This window comes from Lepus europaeus, chromosome 2, assembly GCF_033115175.1.
Source record: "Lepus europaeus isolate LE1 chromosome 2, mLepTim1.pri, whole genome shotgun sequence".
Lineage (NCBI taxonomy): Eukaryota > Metazoa > Chordata > Mammalia > Lagomorpha > Leporidae > Lepus > Lepus europaeus.
The window spans coordinates 65,130,592-65,151,218 of NC_084828.1; the positions used below are offsets into that span (position 1 = coordinate 65,130,592).

At 43.2% G+C, this 20,627-nt stretch overlaps 1 protein-coding gene and 1 non-coding gene across 2 annotated transcripts in view; one reads left to right on the forward strand and one right to left on the reverse strand.

Annotated features, from left to right (window-relative positions):
• Nucleotides 1-8,686, reverse strand: part of DPPA2 (developmental pluripotency associated 2) — a 115,210-nt gene extending 106,524 nt beyond the window's left edge. The window contains exons 1-6 of the mRNA XM_062180850.1: nt 8,639-8,686; nt 6,600-6,762; nt 5,159-5,319; nt 5,016-5,069; nt 4,343-4,604; nt 1,214-1,409 (exon numbers count right to left, since the gene is read on the reverse strand). Coding sequence (XP_062036834.1) covers nt 1,214-1,409; nt 4,343-4,604; nt 5,016-5,069; nt 5,159-5,319; nt 6,600-6,762; nt 8,639-8,671 — 869 coding nt within the window. The 5' untranslated portion in view covers nt 8,672-8,686. The remainder of the gene's footprint in view (nt 1-1,213; nt 1,410-4,342; nt 4,605-5,015; nt 5,070-5,158; nt 5,320-6,599; nt 6,763-8,638) is intronic.
• Nucleotides 8,687-19,841: 11,155 nt separating this feature from the next.
• LOC133752715 (U6 spliceosomal RNA) lies at nt 19,842-19,947 on the forward strand. The gene has a single exon (XR_009864969.1). It is a non-coding gene; the product is annotated as a U6 spliceosomal RNA (small nuclear RNA).
• Nucleotides 19,948-20,627: the final 680 nt, after the last annotated feature.

Consider the following 20,627-nt stretch of genomic DNA (forward strand, 5'->3'; position numbering starts at 1 on the left):
TGTGGCGTAGCGGGTTAAAGCCCTGGCCTGCAGTGCCGGCATCCCATATGGGCACAGGTTTGAGTCCCGGGTGCTCCACTTCTGATCCAGCTCTCTGCTATGGCCTGGGATAGCAGTAGAAGATGGCCCAGGTCCTTTGGCCCCTGCACCCATGTAAGGGACCCAGAAGAAGCTCCTGGGTCCTGGCTTCAGATTAGACCAGCTCCAACCATTATGGTCAATTGGAAAGTAAACCAACGGAAGGAAGATCTCTCTCTGTCTCTCCCTCTCACTGTCTGTAACTCTACCCATCAAACAAAATAAATCAAGTCTTAAAAAAAAAATTTTTTTTAAAATAAAGATAACATCTTGGGAGTCGGTACTGTGGCATAGGTAGGTAAAGCCCTGGCCTGAAACGCCGGCATCCTATACAGGCAACAGTTCGAGTTCCGGATGCTCCACTTCCAATCCAGCTCTCTGCTATGGCTTGGGAAAGCAGTAGAAAATGGCTTAAGTCCTTGGGCCCCTGCACTCACGTGAGAGACCCAGGGGAGACTCCTGGCTCCTGAATTTGGATCAGCTCAGCTCTGGTCGTTGCAATCATTTGGGGAGTGAACCAATGGATGGAAGACCTCTCTCTCTGGCTCTGCCTCTCTCTGTAACTCTCTTTCAAATAAATAAAATTAAATCTTAAAAAAAAAAAAGATAATGTCTTGGAGCAGCAGCTAATATGAGCATTGGCTCAGCAGTTAACATCCCATTTGGGACACTAACATACCATATTGGAGTACCTGGGTTCAAGTTCTGGCTCCCTTACAATTCCAGCTTCCTGCTGATGCTCACCCTGGGAGGCAGTGGTAATGATGGTTCGTGTATCTGAGTTACTGCCACCCCCATAGTTAGAACCAGTTTGATTCACTGTCTCATGGGCATCTGTGAACCAGTGAATGAGTCTGTCTCTCTGCCTTTCAAACAAAATAAATAAAAAGATGCTGGGAGTGCAGTGGAGGATGGCCCAAGTGCTTGGGCCCTGCACCCCATAGGAGACCAGGAGAAGCACCTGGCTCCTGGCTTCGGATCAGCGCAGTGCGTCGGCCGCAGCGCACCAGCCGCGGCGGCCATTGGAGGGTGAACCAACGGCAAAGGAAGACCTTTGTCTCTGTCTCTCTCACTGTCCACTCTGCCTGTCCAAAAATACATACGTATTTTTTTTAAAAAGATATTTAAAGGTTACCTCTTAGTACATGCAGGGCATAACATGTTGTCTTCTAGTTCTGGGGATGGAAAAGTACAGGCTGGTAACAGGAAGAGAGAAATCATCCTCTTGGGAGTATCAGGTACCCAGGTGTGGCCTGCATGGAACTGCAGGCGAACCCAGCCCGGTACATCTGCAGGGAGAAGTCTGCCGTGAACTACACACCATCTGACACCTGGGGAGGGAAGAAGAAGCAAATGTCAACAACAAAGATCAAGATCGTACCTCAAGGGGCAGGCATAATGGTTAAGTCACCGCTTGGGAGACCCACATCCTGTATGGCAGTGTCTGTTTTAAGTCCCAGCTACTCTGCTTCCAGTCCACCTTCCTGCTAAGCACCCACTGGGAGACTGCAGATCTCAATTGCCCAAGCAATTGAATCCCCACCACTCATATGAAGACCCAGCTTGAGTTTTACCTTCTTTGTCCTGGTCTTTTCCCTGGCTATTGTAGGCATTCAAGGAATTAACCAGCAAATGATGTTTGACCATTTGTCTCTGTCTCTATGATTTTCAAATAAGGAAACCAAAAATAGGAGCAATAGTGTGGTGCAGTGAACTAAGTCATTGCTTGGGACGGGCATCCCATATCAGGGTGTCAGTTCACAGACCCAGCAGCTCTGCCTCCATCCAGCTCCATACTAATGTGCCTGGGAAAGCAGTGGATGGCCTGGCTCAGCCCTGGATGTTGTAGGGAGTGATTCAGCAAATGAAGATCTCTTTCTCGCTCTCCTTATCTCTCTGTTGCTCTGCCTTTCAAATAAATTACATAAACAAACAAAAAAAAGGAAGAAATTTGTGGGCCGGCACTATGGCATAGGAGGTTGAGACCATACCTGCAGCCCCAGCATCCTATATGGGCACCGGTTCGTGTCCTGGATGCTCCTCTTATGATTCAGCTCTCTGCTATGGCCTGAGAAAGCAATAGAGGATGGCCCAAGTGCTTAGGTCCCTGAACCCGTGTAGAAGACACTGCAGCGTATGCAGAGTTGTGTCTCAGGCTAGACAATAAAACAATGAGAAGAGACTGTGTGTGCGGCACAATATCTGCCGCAGTTGGATATACTCCTAGACCACAGTAGATGCTTATTATATGCTAAATGAAGAGGAACATAAAATGATAAGTCCTGTGGGATGACACTAGCTCATTAAGGCTTATTGACGAAAAAGGCACCATCTTGAGGGAGGCAGCTCCTCAGGCAACACAGCTTCAGAGCTGGACAATCACTTCACACAAGTTAGGAAAATAGATCCATTCTTTCCCCTCACAGAATGGAGTACAGCTTAGGGAGCACACAATAATTCAGTTCTGGCTCTTAGTCTTCCCTTCAGCTGGGTTCCCTGTATGGTGACGAATGTCCCCCACAGAACCCGGCATTGTTGCTGAGTGGGTTAAGCCGACACTGGCATCCGATTCGAGTTGGGGTTTGAGTCCTAGCTACTCCACTTCCAATCCAATCCTGCTATTGTATCTGGGAAAGCAGTGAAGGGCAGCCCAAGTGCTTGGGCCCCTGACACCCATGTGAGCAATCAGGATGAAGTTCCAGGCTCCTGGCTTTGGCCTTGCCCAGCTACAGCTGTTGTGGTCATTTAGGGAGTGAACTAGTGGATGAAAGAACTTGATCTCAATCTCTCTGTAACTCTATCTTTCAAATAAATAAAAATAATCTTTAAATAAATATATGCCCCGCCATTCAAGTTGGCCCTGAGTTAGAGAGAATCTAGAACACTTCCAGGGATGAGAAGCATAGTGAGAAAAAAGGTTTCAAGCCACAGAGGATGTGACTTCCTACTGGCCTAATATAGGATCTGCTGCAGATGAAATAAAAAATGACAAGGAGAAGACAAGAGTTCAGGAGTTAGAAAAAGGCAGGTTACCCTAGTCTCAAGATTTCTTAAAGAACAGAGGTTCAGGGGCCAGCATTGTGGCGCAGCAGGTTAAAGCCCCAGCCTGCAGTGCCGGCATCCCATATAGGCACCGGTTCTAGTCCTAGCTGTGCCACTTCCTATCCAGCTCTCTGCTTTGGCCTGGGAAAGCAGTAGAAGATGGCCCAAGTCCTTGGGCCCCTGTACCTGCATGGGAGACCCAGAAGAAGCTACTGGCTCCTGACTTTGTGTTGGCTCAGCTCCTGCCATTGCAGCCATTTGGGGAGTGAACCAGAGATAAAAGACCACTCTCTCTTTTTCTACCTCTCTTTATAACTGTGTCTTTCAAATAAATAAAAATAAAAATAAAAATAAAAAAAAAGAACAGAGGTCCCAAGCCTTTTCATTATTGTCTGTTTTCATTATACCAAGTTAGGTATCTCATTTAAGTCAATCATTCCTTGAGATAGGTAATTGTAATCTTTTTAATAGATCAGGATACCAAGGCTTACACTAAGGAACATGTCAATATCACATATCTTGGTAACAGTAAAACAAGGATTTCGGCCGGCGCCGTGGCTTAACAGGCTAATCCTCCACCTTGCGGCGCTGGCACACCGGGTTCTAGTCCCGGTCGGGGCGCCGGATTCTATCCCGGTTGCCCCTCTTCCAGGCCAACTCTCTGCTGTGACCCGGAAGTGCAGTGGAGGATGGCCCAAGTGCTTGGGCCCTGCACCCGCATGGGAGACCAGGAGAAGCACCTGGCTCCTGCCTTCGGATCAGCATGATGCACCAGCCGCAGCGGCCATTGGAGGGTGAACCAATGGCAAAAAGGAAGACCTTTCTCTCTGTCTCTCACTATCTACTCTGCCTGTCAAAAAAAAAAAAACAAACAAACAAACAAGGATTTCAACTAACACTTTTCTTCTTATTCATTATGTTATGAATATTTAAGGAAAGGAGAAAGAAGACCTTAATGTATAGCCAACCACATTATTAGATTATACTTTCTTCCCATTTTGAAATTTGATTACAAAGTGTCACCACTCAATCACCTGGCTTAGAAATCCATCCAAACAAAACTTGGCTATCCATCAGTAAAGGAGGACATATATCCTTCTTGAATTCAATTTCTAATCTACATGTATTTTAACTAACTCCATCACTTTGACCACCTCTCTGTCTTGAACTCGCAATAGAATTATCCTCTGGAATGGTATCCACACTGTAAGGTTGATCTTACCAGAGGCTTCCTGCAAAAAGGCTTCAACTGAAGTAGGAATGGAAGACGAATTCACAGCCTTGGGCTGACTGACTCTTGCAGCAATTCTTGCCCAAGATGCCAACGTGGCTTCCTGAGCTGAAGTTATCACTTCAACTATATTAGTGTCTTCCTCTCCATTGCTCCTAGTACAATTGTCCTGAAGCCTTGCTCTATTGGTCATTGTAGTACATTTCTTTGGACATGACCGCATTTTGGCTTCTCGTGGTGTGTCAGGAACATCCTGCAAACAAAATTCATGAAGAGTATTCAATAAACTGCTATTAACATCAGGACTTTGTGTCAATTTTATCATTTTTTATACTGACCTGAACATGTATCAGTTGGGAAAGGTTTAGGGATATTGGTTCTTAAGCAGCAGAGTTGCTCAACTAGGAGACATTTTTGGTTGTTCAAATTGTGGGGTGGGGGTAGGGTTGCTACTGCCATCTAGTGAGTAGAAACTAAGACTACTAAACATTTTACAATGCACAGAACCACTGCCAAAACAAACAAAAAGCCAATAGTCCCAGTTCAGAAACCCTGGTTATTAAGAAATTCTACTTTACAGTAACAAAATAGATAAAAGTGGTAGCAGAGTGAACAACCTACAATGAGGACCACTTCTACACTGCAACCTCAATTCATCACTGACCTGTATTTGTTCGGGATACGCATGTCTCTGGAGTCTCAGATACACTTCTATTTTCTAAGGAAATTAAGAGTGAAACAAAAGTTAAAAGTTGACAAATTCTCATACTTAATATGAGTAGAAAATATTCCCACCAGTGTACTAACCTGGCCATCTGTACTCAAATTAAGCTGTTGGCACCAGTTCCGCAAAGTGTTCCGAGACACCTTAGTAATTGGGGGCAAAATGGTTGGCAGGGGAAAAACTGCTTTTTTGCACTTAGGTTTTGGGGAAGCTCCGAATTGTTCATTTGCTTGTGCAAAGTCAACTGAAAGAGAACGGAACCAAAGTAGTAGTAGTTTAATATTTTTCAGATTCTTCACAATTTTACAAAGATTTTCTTGTATTGCCCACACCCAATATATACATGACAAATCTTTTCTTCATATTATAAATGAGATAACTGATTCAGGGATTAAAGCACTTGCCCAAGATCACATAGTCATTAAAATGGAAGACTGGGGACTGGAACCTATGTTTACACGCTAAATTCCATGTTTTGTATACTGCATACAACAGTCTGTTTTCTATGGCCCTAAACAACCACTTGGAGAGAACATTATATTAAATTTCTCCCCCCAAATGTCTAGATTTTCGATCACAAAATATCAGCTCTTGCTACAGGAATCAGAGAAAGTACCTCCAAACTCTGCCTTCCTTAAGAGTGGTCTGCCTATCAGCCTGCACCCTTCTCCAGAGCACCTCACGTCAACTCACACTGCTTGGCTCTGATCTGCCAGTATTTACTTCACCATGAAGTCCTCGTTATTGACCCCCCCAAAAATAAAATCACTCTAGAAATACATATTTAATGCCTTTATGTAAAGCATGGAGAACAGAATCAAAGGGTCATGGTTTTAAGAACTACTGGTTGAGGCCAGCACTGTGGCATAGCAAGTAAAGCAGCCACCTGTGAAGCTAGCATCCCCTATGGGCACTGGTCCCTGCTACTCCACTTCCAATCCAGCTCCCTGCTAATGCGCCTGGAAAAGCAGCAGCAGATGGCCCAAGTGATTGGGCCCCTGCATCATGTGGGAGATCTGAAAGAATCTCCCAGCTCCTGCCATCAGCTTGGCTCAGGCCCTGGCCATTGCAGCTTTTTGGGGAGGGAAGCAGCAGACAAAAGACATCTCTCGGTCTCTCCCTCTCTTTCTGTATGTGTAACTCTTCCTTTCAAATAAATAAAATAAATCTTTTTTAAAAAGCTGCTAGATATCTTTTAAAATCAATCTTCATAAGATGCAAGTATGTATTAATACCATTTCTATAGAAGAGATTGATCTCCATGGGCTGGGATTCTAAACTCATGTCCAGCTGACTCCTAAGAGTATGCCCTGCCCAAAGGGTTCTACATGCCTATTTGAGTCTTAGAAGAAAGGCAGAACATGCGGCTCAGCAAAGGAAAAGGATTGGCGTTTGAGAGATCTCTTAGCACAATCAAGGTGAGATTTAATGTGGGTATCATATAGCTAGAGAATAAGGAAGAAAATGTTATTCCTGGTCTTCCCAGAGTTGGAGTTGCTAACTGAGCAATCCCTGTCCTCATACCTTTATTGCTTTTCCAAGGCTTCTTAGATCTGATATCTGCAGGTTTGATATCTGCAGTTGAAGAAACACTTGGTTCCACCAGATGTTCTTTTTTAGGTTCCTCTACAACTGGAACCAATGTTAAAATCACATTGTCCTCATCTAATGCCTCCTTAAAGTAATTCTGGAAAGAGAAGAATCAATCACCAACTCTCATTTGATGCCACTACTTACTTTCAAGGTACAATTTATGAATAAGAACCCAAGATGACAATATGAGGGTACTTAGAAAAACTCATGAAAATATGCAATTAAAAAACAAATTTATTTTGGTTAAAAGAATCCATGTATAAAGAGGGGTCACGAAAAATGCATATTATGAAAAAACTGTACAGACTTCAACTATTTTTTACAAAAAAATAAATTTGAGTTTTATTTTCCCAGGAACCTTCAGAAGTAGACTTGGTGGTGGAGAGAAGTTACTGAGATCCCTTGTGATTGACTGGCACACCCTTTATTAGATAAGGGAAACAATGAGGATGGGGCAAAAGTCAATTTACAAGAGGGTGATAAGGAAAGAGAAAATAGAAGGGTAGGGCTTGGGGGAATTATTTCCCTCATGTCTTCTCCCAATCAGCTAAACACAAAGCACTTTCATTTTATCTCTTAACTCTGTGTGGAATGTGTTGCTGCCTTCTCTTCTCTTCTCTCACAAGATTCAAGCTCACTGGCACAAGCAATAAGCTGTTACCCAAATGCATTCTGACTCCATTCCTGCTGCCCAGATTGCTCTCCTGCTGGCTGAAAATTCCTCAATGGCTTGTCACTGCTTTCCAGGTTAAAGAAGAAACTCAAATTAGCCCAGAAATTTGTGTAACCTACAAATTCCTGAAGTCCTGAGTCTTTGCCAGTCTCTCCAGCTCTTGAGCCCTGAGGGGAGAGTGTTTTACTCTGTAGCATTGCAGTAACTCATGCAGCACAGAGAAGGCATTCAGCATTATTGTGATGAGCTGATGAATGAAAAACCACGGAGAAAAGCAAGCAGGTAGGAAGGAACTAATACTGACTGCTTTTCTATAGTACACAGGCACACGGCAGCTCTGTGTAGAGCACCGGTAATTTGCTTTTTTCCCTGTGTTACATCTGAGGAAACCAAGTTTCAGAAGTTACAATGCCATGGAGTAACACGTGCTGGAGTAAGGTTGTAACCTTAGCTTTTCCTCTAAAATCTGAGGGTGAACAGACTCCATCGCAGCCTAGGTTAACACTTCCAAACCTGACACCACGCCCCTCCTCCTACCCTCATTTAAATCTATTCAATGGCTCCCCATTCCTCGGAGACTCTTAGCTAGCCCGTAGTGATTTTTGCATTTGTATGCCACTTCTTCAAGGCACTCCCCCCACAGTCACGGTGGTCAGCTTCTAAAAAGCAGTGACATGATTTGCAGGTATTACTTCACTATGGAGAAAAGTGAAATTTAAAGCAGATAAGTAACTCTCCCACCGTCACACACCGAACATTGGCCAGTTCAGCAGCCCCCTGACCCAGCCTGGGGAAGTGCGCCCTGTAAATACACTTTTGACACCTTAAATTAATTTTTTACCCTGCTCGCGTCACCGGAGCCTAGATTGGAAACCTATTTGGCACTAAGGCCAGCCAGGCTTGGTTTCTTCTGACTCCCGGAGGAAAGAACAGAATCGGTCACTTTATTTTTGCTTTTACCTAAATTACCCATTTCCACTTTCTTTTTACCTTAGCCCTCCATTTCTTTATCATTTTTAATCTTTCCCAGCTACAGCACATCTTGGTCTTTCCTGCAAAAAAAAAAAAATCTTTTTCTTTGGACTAAGAACAGGAAACTTTACTTTTTATTCTCGCCGGGACACACAGCTACAATCACGTGGGGAAAAAAGTTAACAATCTACTTGGAAAGAGGAGGTTACCAGACGGAGGTTTCTTAACATCCAGAAGTTAAGGTTTGCGGCGAAATACACACGAGATCTAGAAAGACTTTGAAAAGCAACTCTGTGACAAAATGAATTAGTAGAACAAAACTTACCATCTCGCTGCTGCTATAATGTGAGTCTGACATTTTCAGATCAGCCAGGAGAATGTAAAGACGGCAATGTTAAAGACATCAGCAGTTTACGTCTCTTGACCCGAGGGTTTCTGATTTCTCCTTTTTTAAGCAAATGTATCCTTTTACTTCCTGTTACCCAGCCCAGCTCTGTTTTCCTTTCTCCTCCGTTTTCCTTTCTCCCGGCTTCCCCTCCCTCATTATCTGACAATGTGATGATTTTATCAGTTGTATAACCTGTCTCGTCCAAAGTGAAGTTATAGTTCAATTATCCAGTAGTCTCGCTCCAAATCCTTTTCTAAGAAATTAGATTGTTAAGTAGTATCAGTAGAATACTTACTTAGCATTCTAACTATATGTGTTTATATGTCAAATAAATACAGTAGCTCTGATTAAAAAATATTTTTCTGTCTTTATTTCTTTAAGGTGATACTTGATAAAAAATCACAAGTGACAAACTCCTGCTGGTAAGTTCCCATTGAAAGAACAGATTATTTTAGCACAGCTCTAGAACAATACAGGTGATAAACAATTGATCAAGGAGGGAATTTTTAAAAGATTCACAAAATATGGGGAGGTATTTTATAACTGGTTTATTTCCCCAGGTGTGTCACTTACTGGAAAATTCTATATTTAAATTGTAGAGATTTACCACATAATTTCAAAATCCAGTTTTCAATACAAAGATTAGGGACTATTATTGAGTCGGGGAGGGGTTGGGTGTTCAGAAGATGAGCAGCAAGGGGCAAAGCACTAAGGCAAGCAAAATGTGGAAGAACTACAAGGGCTTGGGAATGGCAGCATGCAGCAGATGATCAGTGAGCCATGGCTTCTGAAAAGAAACTGTCACTCCCAGACAACGTGGCAGCACTAGGATCAGTGCCCCTCGAGTGGGCTTACTCTGCATGTGGAAAAATGCTTTGGTTCCTTAGTCTGAGGACCTAGGGAGCCCTGGTCAGTTTAAGTTATTAATAGAATGTGCTCAAAGCATAGTCCCAAAAGGTTCAGCTTCAGTCTATTGAGGGCCTGGCTGGAAATTGAAATTGTAAGGCTCCACCCAGACCTCTTGAATCAGACTCTTAAGGGTGGGACCCAGGAAATCTGTGCTTGAACTAGCCCTCCGGGTCATTCTTATGCTCCAGAAGTCTGGACGCATTGACATGATGACTTTAGAGATAGTGCCTATAATGGCTGGAATCCCAGCTCTTCCCTCCCACCACAGAAACTGCCCAGCCCAAGGAGACTTGACTCCTGACTCCTGGCTTCAGATCAGCTCTCAGCTGCAGCCATTGCGGCCATTTGGGGAGTGAACCAGCAGACAGAAGATCTATCTCTTCCCCTCTCTGTCTGTAACTCCACTTCTCAAATAAATAAATAAATCTTTTAAAAATTTTATTCATAAACTCAGAGAAAAACTTTTCTATACCATAATTACAATATATTCTTCACATTTAAACATAAAAATAGGTATTTAATTTTATCAAACTATGTGAACAAATGCCATGTTCAAATATTCAGCAATATTCAAAATTCCACTATCTCATATTTTTCTCTTCTCATATTTTTCTATTAACAGCCTCTTTAAATAAAAATCCAAATAAATTTTACACATGGTGATTAGAAAGTGCCTTGAGTTTTGTTTTTTTTTTTAAAGATGTATTTATTTATTTGAAAGCGTTACAGAGAGAGAAGAGAGAGCTCTTCCATCTGGTAGTTCACTCCCCAAATGGTTGTAACAGCCAGAGCTGAGCTGATCCGAAGCCAGGAGTTTCTACTGTCTCCCACGTGGGTGCAAGGGCCCATGCACTTGAGCCATCCTCCACTGCCTTCCCAGGCACATTAGCAGAGAGCTGGATCAGAAGTGGAACAGCCAAGACTTGAACTGGTGTCAATAACGGATGGTGGTGCCGAGAAAGGCAGCAGTTTTACTCACTGAGTCACGGCGCTGGCCCCACGCCTCAAATTTTTTTAATCTGTTAATCTATTCTCCATCTCTTACTTTCCTTACAATTTTTTGTTATGGATATTGTTGAAAGAGTATGTGAATTTCCCAGTTTTCTATATAGATTTTGCTAATTGTACACAATCGTCCTTTTAACTTATTCCTCTAGTCTTTTTGTTTACTGTAAATTGGTTGATCAGAGGCAGTGCTTGCTGTCTTATTTCTAACAGGGACACTGGCAAGTGAGTCCCACCTTTTACTCCTCTGACTCCTCATTCCTTAAGTTTAGATTTCAGTTTCTTGAAGTGATACTAAAAAAGACTGTTCCTGTCATTCTCTCACTCTTTTCCTTTATAGAAATCACTTGTATCTGTAATTTCGTATGTATTTGGAGTTTTACATTTCATTCCCTCTCCCCAGTTAGACAGCAGGCTCCAGAGAGCAATGGGCCACTCTGGGTCTCCAGAGCCTTGCACTGTGTCTAGCTCAGACAGAAGCTCAGTGGATGCTGGTTATTCATATTGTCCCGGCATCCACACTTCCCCTTCCTGCTCTCAGTTCCCTTTCGAGGTTGATTCCCTCTCCGTGCTGCTGCTAAGCTATGGTGGGAATGCACTCACAGACTGGTGGGACTCACTCTCAGACTCAGCTTTGGTGCCTGGTTCATAAAATACTCTCAATTAATTGCAACAAGTGACTAAAATATATTGTGCCAATTTAATTTGGGGGCTTAGTATACTCTGAGAGCTAAAAAATTAAAAAGTAACCACTAAAAGGATTTTGAACTCTTAAGAAAACCCAAACAAAAAAACAAAAAAAAAACTAGGCTGGGGTGGCTGTTGTGGCAAAGCTGGTTAAATTGCTGCCTAAATCTCTAGCCATCCTTATGGGCACAGACTCATAGACCAGGCTGCTCTATTCCTATCTAGCCCTCTGCTAATGGCCTGGGAAAGCAGCTGAAAATGGTCCAAGTACTTTTGCCCCTGCTCCTATGTGGAAGATAAGAGAGAATTCTTTGCTCTTGGCTTTGGCCTGGCCCAGCCCCAGTTGCTGTGGCCATTTAGGAAGTGAACCAGTGGATGGAAAACCTCTGTCTCTGTCTCTCTGTAACTCTGCCTTTCAAATAAATAAATAAATCTGAAGAACTAATAAAAAAAAAAATCACCTAGACTGTAAACTGAGTTTTAAAAGGAAAAAAAAAAATATGTTCTAATATTTTTTCTAAGTATAGGAAATAGTTCTAAAACAATAAATGCATCACCTATTTTAAATATGTGATTTCTTTCCTATATTGTCAGTTAAATATTTACAAATGCATAGTATTTCTGATTTAGAGAAGTGTTTTCAAAATCTTTTTTTTTTTTTTTTTTTTTTTTTGACAGGCAGAGTGGATAATGAGAGAGAGAGACAGAGAGAAAGGTCTTCCTTTTTGCCGTTGGTTCACCCTCCAATGGCTGCTGCGGCCTGCGCATCGCGCTGATCTGAAGCCAGGAGCCAGGTGCTTCTCCTGGTCTCCCATGCGGATGCAGGGCCCAAGGACTTGGGCCATCCTCCACTGCCTTCCCGGGCCATAGCAGAGAGCTGGCCTGGAAGAGGGGGCAACCGGGATAGAATCCGGCGCCCCAACCGGGACTAGAACCCGGTGTGCCGGCGCTGCAAGGCGGAGGATTAGCCCGTTAAGCCACAGCGCCGGCTCAAAATCTTTTCTTTATCAAAGGAACATGCTCTACAAAAGTAAATTTTTATGGATCACCAATATAAGAGAGAGTACTTCAAAAAGTTCCTGGAAAATGGAATTGAAAGTTAAATCTATTTTGATGCAAACATTTTAAAATCCATGTATGCATGTAAGCTGTCTTCACAAAGTTCATGGAAAATACATGCTATGAAAAAAAAACTATGCATGGATTTGTGTGTGTGTGTGTACGCCTATGTGTCCTACTCCTTTAGTTCCATTTTTGCACAAACTTTTTGAAATACTCTCAATAGAATAGATTAAAGTTGAACAACTCCAGATGAGGGCAGAAAACAAAAACAAAAACATAAGGGATCTTATAGAACCCTAAGAAAGAGTTTGGAAACTTGGCTTTATATTTCTATCTTGTGGAAGCCAGAGCTACTAGTCTTCAATTCCCTTAGGAAGAAAAGTGCACTGAAAGTTGTTTTTAACTTGGCCACATCTTCCAGTTCAAAAAATTCCCCCTTACAAGGACTACTGAATTTATTTCTGCTTTAGAGTGATAGCTACAGATCTTCACCTTCTTACTAAGAAGAAATGGATATTTTTGATTTTTGTTTTTCTTTTGAACACACCTCTTCTGTTTCAAAGAGCAACAGTTTCTCTTGGAAGAATCTGAAATCCAGAATCCAGATCTGATAGTGTCTGCTGTCTCTGTTTTCTATAACACAAAGGGTGTGGTTAGGAGGGGAGCGTCTCATCCAGGGGTAAATGACTGGGGGACGGCAATTTAGATGACCTGACAAGAAATTGATTTAACTGTAGATTCTCTAATAATAGTTGAAGAACATAAAGAACTCCCAGACTGGGGCCAATATTGTGGCATAACTGGTTAAGTTGCTGCCGGCAATGCTAGCATCCCACATGGATGCAAATTCAGGTCTCAGTTGTTCCACTTGTGATCCAGCTCCCTGCTAATGCACCTGGGAAAGCAGAGGAAGATGGTCCAACTGCTTGAGCCCCTGCACCCACATGGGAGACCTGGAAGAAGCTTCTGGATTCTGCCTTCAGCCTGCCCAGCCCCAGCTGTTTCAGCCATTTAAGGAGTGAAATAGAAGATAGAAGATCTCTCTCTCTCTCTATATATATATATATTTCTACCCCACCCCAACTCTGCCTTTTGAATAAATAAAATAAATCTTAAAAAGGGGGAGGGACGGTGCTGTGTCATAGTAGGCCAGGCACCTCTGCAGATTGTTAGCACTTTGTCCAACACGTATGTCTGCCATCTTTTTTTTTATAGCCCCTTCCCACAAGTCAAATCATTATGTTGGATTGTAGTTGAGTTAGTAGTCATGTAGGGCAATGAAGGCATAGAATTTAACAAAGAAATACTCACTTGAGTGTTATGTACATTTCACAATGCCTTCCCTACTTTTTACAACCCAACTGCACGCCGTCAGGGCTTTCTTCCACTTTACAGAGCTTCTAATACACTTCTGCATTCTACTAAATTCTAGGCATTTTCTTATGTATGAACAAAATCAAAAGGCATTCTCTTTCAGAATAATAAGAAGCCCTATGTCAAGGCCCAGAAAATGCTACCTCAAAGTATTTTTGAAAAAGAACTAAGGAAATAGGAAGGTGTCAAAGCAAGATCATGCTGATCCCCTTCCACCACCACTACCACTGTGTAGTAAGAACTGGTCATAAGGAAATTCTCTGATCTACCATCCATGAAGCTGTGTTACAAGACCCTCATTCTAAAGGATTCTGCCTATACCTGTGGATAAAAGGGAGGAATGCTACCCAGAGAGGCCAAGAAGAGTCTCAACAGATAGGTCTTGCTAGGTGCCTGTCCTCAGTCTACTATCATTAGATTCCTTTTGTCCAATCACATTTCTACATAACTATCCATTCTTCATGAATCCTAACCATCAAATTAGATGGTTTTCTGAATCTTTGGGTCTTTACTTCTAATAATTGATGTGGTGAGGCAGGGAGCCAGGAAGAAATAAGAGCTAGGAGCAGAAGTTGTGGTACAGCAGGTTAAGCTGCCGCCAGCATCCTGTTTGAGTTCCAGTTGGTGTCCCAGATACTCCACTTCCATTCCAGCTCCCTGCTAATGCACCTGGGAAAGCTGTGGAAGATGGCCCAAATCTTTGGGCCCCTGCCACCATGTCAGAGACATGGATGAAACTCCAGGCTCCTGACTTCTGCCTAGCCGTGATCATTACAGTCAACTGGGGAGTGAGCCAGAGGATGGAAGACCACTCTCTCTCTTTCTCTCCATCTGTCCCCCTCTTTCTGTCACTCTGCCTTTCAAATAACTAACAAAGTAAATCTTTTTAAAAAAGATGTAGTTTAGGGGGCCGGCGCTGTGGCACAGTGGGTTAAAGCCCTGGCCCTTAGTGCTGGCATCCCATATGGATGCCAGTTCTAATCCTGGCTGCTCCTCTTCTGATCCAGCTCTCTGCTATGGCCTGGGAAAGCAGTAGAAGATGGCCCAAGTCCTTGGGCCCCTGCACCCATGTGGGAGACCCAGAAGAAGCTCCTGGCTCCTGATCAGCACAGCTCCAGCCGTTGTGGGCATCTGGGGAGTGAAGCAGCAGATGAAGACCTCTCTCTCTCTCTCTCTCTACCTCTCTCTGTAATTCTGTCTTTTAAATAAATAAAATAAATCTTTAAGAAAAAAAAAAAGAAGAAAAGAAGAAAGAAAAAAAAAGATGTAGTTTATTTATTTGAAAGGCAAAGTGACAGGGGCGGGGAAGAAAAAGATGGCTGGGGCTGGGCCAGACCAAATCCAGGAGGTTCCTCCGGGTGTTCCACGTGGCTGCATGGCCCCAAGCACTGAGGCTCTCCTCTGCTGCTTTCCTAGGAACATTAGCAGGAAGGTGGATCAGACTGGAGCAGCCAGGACTTGAACCTGCATCCATATGGGATGCTGGCACTGCAGCAAGCAGCTTAACTCGCTATATCACAATGCCGGCCCCTTAAATAAATCTTTAAAAAAAAAAAAGGAGGATCTAAATGAAAGATCTCTGCAAGTGAGATCCCAATGGAAAGAACAGGGCCATCAAAGAAGGAGGTACATTTCTCTGAAGGGAGGAGAGAGCTTCCACTTTGACTATGACTCTGTCAGAATAAGATCGAAGTCGGCGAACTCAAAAGGCTTCCATAGGCTTGGCAACTCATGACTAGAGCCTAGGGAGATTACTGAAGCCATAAACAAGAGTGTCAAACTGTTAAGTCAACAACAGGAGTCACTGTGTACTTACTCCTCATGTGGGATCTCTGTCCTTAATGTGTTGTCCAATGTGAATTGATGCTATAACTTGTACTGAAACAGTATTTTACACTTTATGTTCTGTGTGGGTGCAAACTGATGCAATCTTTACTTAATATATACTAAATCGATCTTCCGTATATAAAGAGAATTGGAAATGAATCTTGATGTGAATGGAATGGGAGAGGGAGCAGTAGATGGGAGGGGTGTGAGTGGGAGGGAAGTTTTTGAGGGGAAAAGCCATTGTAATCCATAAACTGTACTTTGGAAATTTATATTTACTAAATTAAATTTTAAAAAATTAAAAAAAAAAAAAGGGAAGAGGACCTAAGGACTGTCAACACCAACACAAAGCCGTGTGCACCACCCAAATCCCATTATCTTCCATGCAAGTCAACATGGCTGAAGACTCAGAATGCCCTCTCTTCTACAGGCAGCTAAATCTCTTTCCATCTTTCCCCAGATGCCATGACACTCTCCTAGACCTCCCACATGTGCTGCAGCCCCACCAAATCCTGTCTCCTTTGTATCTTCAATCAGAACCTGCCCTGAGTACTGCCCTTCTCCTGTAAAAAGGAGGACCCAGCCTAGGTGGGTGTGATTCTCTCCCCCTTGAAGTTGCTCACACTCACTCATACCACTCACTCATATCCTTTTTCCTGGTAATTCTCTCTTGCGGGTGCCTGCATTTATGCCTGTGTGTCTACTGTTCTTTCACCCTTCAATAAATCCTACTCCTCCATTCCCCTCTATCTATATCTCCCAGCTGTAGTCTTACACGTGGGAAGACAAGAAACTGGGCTAAGTCTAGCTGGGGGTCTCTGAGACCATCCAGCTTACAAATGTCCCAATATAATTTGGGGATCCCCATCCCCACAGCATAATGTCACACAAAACATGGGCTAAATAAGTGTGCTATGTTTTTCTTTTGTTAATCTGCCTTTTATTATAGGAGTACAGGCTGTGATCCTTATGATGAATGAGGAAATGTATCAATACCCTTCTGCTCCCACATATATCACATAAAAACACAATGCTAAATATCACTTTCTCCAAGTTATTCTATCCTGTTGGGCCTTTAAGAATGCTACTGTGGTTCTTATTCCTGTAACCAGAAAACCTATGAAAATCTCTGTAGGATTTTTTGTGTGTATGAAAAGTCACAAGCTGATTCTAAATTTATATGTAAATAACTTCCAAAAGTCAATAGTAAAACAAACAACCTAATCAAAAATGAGGAAATATGTTAACAGACACTCCACAAGACACTGAGGAGACATTTTTAATGAACTACGTTTCTGTCTAAATGAAAATGATGTTTAGGCTATCTTTCTATTTAATAAGGCTTTTTACCATTGATTAAATGAAGGAATGTATCTTTTTGAATAGATTTATTTTCTGTATTTAAAATTGGTTGTTCAATCAGAACACTTAATTGTAGCTCAGACAGCACCTTTCTTAGGTTCTCTAATAATGACTGTCCTTTGTTTCTAGCCCATTTGGGTCTCATTCCTTTGTAATCATAACCTCTACTCTACCACCAATGGCTCTACTCCCAACCTGTGTGTACTGATGGTCCTCTCCCCCCGCCTTAATGTTGTATGATCAGAATTTCTCTACAAACACAGCTACCTGCAAAAGTTAAGTGGCCTTTCTCCCGGTCTTGGCTGGAATCAGCTTTAAGCCACATCCATCAAACTATCCCCACAAGGGTCCAGAGACCCCCCCCCCCCCCCTCCATTTCCTCTCCTCTATAAAATCCTCTCATTACCTGGTTAATGCTACTCTTAGGATCATTGATTACTATTCTCACGCTGTCTACAGTGTCTGTTTAAGTGTTTACAGTAGGTGATAATGGACGGAATCAAGGCCTTCAGCAACCAGGCAGTCAACCAAATGCTGCTACAGGGATATACTCGGCTCTCCAACCAGGAGACAGTGGCTTGAGACATCGCCCCACATCAGCAGGAAGTAGCTCTAAAGACAGATCATCGTCCCTCTACCCTTCCTGGACTTTTGGGACTAATGTAACCCCATACAAATCCTGCTTTATAAAAGAAAAAAGGAGGGAATGTTAGGAAACTGGCGCAGTTCTAGCCAGGTGGCTGCATGGCCCAGCTACCTGAGCCAGGCTCCACCTCCATCCTAATGGGATTCGCTGCTCCTGCTTCCCTGCCCGCCCTCTGGCAAAGTTTTAAAAAGGCCTGTTCCTGAACACGTGCTCTCTTGCTTCCTCTCTCTAGCCTCCTCCTCTGGTCTCTTGGCGTTCTCTCTCCCTCTCTCCCTCTCTCCTCCTCTCTGCTCTCTTCTCTCTTGCTAGCTCCTCTCCTCTCTCCAGTCTGTTGGGTGTTCCCCAATAAACCCTTTCCCTTAAAAAAGACAGAATTGGTTGTAATAATAAAGGTGGCCCAGGAGTACAGTGGAGGATGGCCCAAGTGCTTGGGCCCTGCACCGCATGGGAGACACTGCCTTCGGATCAGTGTGGTGCGCCAGCCATTGGAGGGTGAACCAAAATGGCAAAAGGAAGACCTTTCTCTCTATCTCTCTCACTGTCCACTCTACCTGTCAAAAAATAATAATAATAATAATAATAATAAAGTTGGGTTCTGACTAGAAAAAAAATAGGAGGACAAATTCACATCACAATAAGACACAACTATGCATCTGTTACAACAGGTAAAATTGAAAAGAGTGATCACACATAGTGCTGACAATTATGTAAAGCAACTGAATCTCACACTTTTGAAGAAAATACCAAATAGCATAGTTGGTTTGGAAAACAGTTTCTTCAGTCAAAGAAAAAAATTACAAATATTTGATTATTTAAAAATAATAATTAGCTTCTTTTTTTAAAAAAGATTTATATATTTATTTGAAAGGCAGGGTTACAGAAACACAGAGGCAGAGAGAGAGAGGTTTTCCTTCAGCTGATTTATTCCTCAAATGGCTTCAATGGCCAGAGCTGGACCATCCAAAGCCAGGAGCCAGGAACTTCTGAGTCTCCCACGTGGGTGTAGGGGCCCAAGCACTTGGGCCATTTTCCACTGTTTTCCCAGGCCATAGCAGAGAGCTGAGTCAGAAGTGGAGCAGCTGGGACTTGAACCAGTGCCCATATGAGATGTGGGCACTGCAGGTGGTAGCTTTACCAGCTGTGCCACAGTGTAGGCCCCTATTTATATATACTAAAGGCAGAATGACAGGGAGACAGGGAAAGGCAGAGAATGAGATCTTCCATCTGATGATTGACTCCCCAAAAGCCTGACAGCTTATACTGCCTTAGGCCAATGTCAGGAGCAAGGAACTCCATCTGCATCTTCTGTGTGGGTGGCAGGAACCCAAGTACTCAGCCATCATGTACTGCTCCTAGAAGTGGAGCAGCCAGGACTTGGACAAGCACTCTGATATGCAATGCTGGTGTCCTAACTGGTGGCTTAATTTGTTGAACCACAGTGGCCAAGAAAATAGAACCTCGATTGCCAGGAGCTGGAGAATAGTTTACTACCATCAAGGAAGAAAGAATTTCCTATAGGATGGAAATGGTCTAAATCTTGTGATGGCACTAACATAACCATATATATATATATATATATATATATATATATATATATATATTTTGACAGGCAGAGTGGATAGTGAGAGTGAGAGAGACAGAGAGAAAGGTCTTCCTTTTTGCCGTTGGTTCACCCGCCAATGGCCGCTGCGGCCGGCGCATCGCGCTGATCCGAAGCCAGGAGCCAGGTGCTTCTCCTGGTCTCCCATGCAGGTGCAGGGCCCAAGGACTTGGGCCATCCTCCACTGCCTTCCCGGGCCATAGCAGAGAGCTGGCCTGGAAGAGGGGCAACCGGGATAGAATCCAGCACCCCAACCGGAACTAGAACCCAGTGTGCCGGTGCCACAAGGCGGAGGATTAGCCTGTTAAGCCACGGCGCCAGCCACCACATACATTTTTTAAAACTAATAGGATTATATATTAAAAGGGGTAAATTTTACAGTATGTAAATTATATTTCAATAAATCTAATGTTAGGGAGATTAAATAAATCCCCAAAGCCACAAAGCCATTGAAATGACTAATATGTGGTGGGTAATTATGGATCACCTTTGTGCAGGAAAGTCAGAGACAATACATAATAGGAGCTCTAGCAATTACTCAATTACTCTTGGTTGAGTACCTAGTACTTTTCTAGTACTGTAATAATTATTTTGTTTTTGTTACTTTTTAAAATCCAGCAGCTTTGTGAGGGCGAGTTGTTGTCTTCATCTTAAAAATCAAACAAGGGGTGCTTGCTTCGGCAGCACATATACTAAACTTGGAATGATATAGAGAAGATTAGCATGGCCCCTGCCAAGGATGATATGCAAATTCGTGAAGAATTCTGTAGTTAAAAAAAAAAAAAATCAAATGAGGGGCATGCGTTGTGGTTTAGTGGTCAGGCCACCTCTTGGTAGGCCCACAAGCTGTCTCAGGTGGAGTGTCTGGGTTTGAGCCCTGGCTTCATTTACAATCCAGCTGCCTGTTAAGCACCCTGGAAAGGTGAGTGGGGCCCAAGAACCTGGATCCCTGCCACTCATGTGGAGTTCTGGGTTGTTGGTTCTGGCCTAACCCACCCTATCGTTAGCATTTGGGATTAATTAGCAGAGGATGATTTCTCTGTCACTCTGCCTTTCAAATAAATAAATAAACAGCTCCAGCCATTGTGGCCATCTGGGGAATAAACCAGAAGATGGAGGACCTCTCTCTCTCTCTGCCCCTCCTTCTCTCTCTGTGTAACTCTGACTTTTTTTCTTTTTTAAAAATTTTTAAATTTATTTGAGAGGTAGAGTTACAGACAGTGAGAGAGAAATGTCTTCCTTCTGCTGATTCACTCCCCAAATGGCTGCAATGGCTGGAGCTGTGCCGATCCTAAGCCAGGAGCCAGATGCTTCTTCCTAGTCTCCCATGTGAGTGCAGGGGCCCAAGTCCTTGGGCCATCTTCTACTGCTTTCCCAGGCCACAGCAGAGTTGGATTGGAAGAGGAACAGCCAGGACTAGAACCAGCGCTCATATGGGATGTTGATGCCGCAGG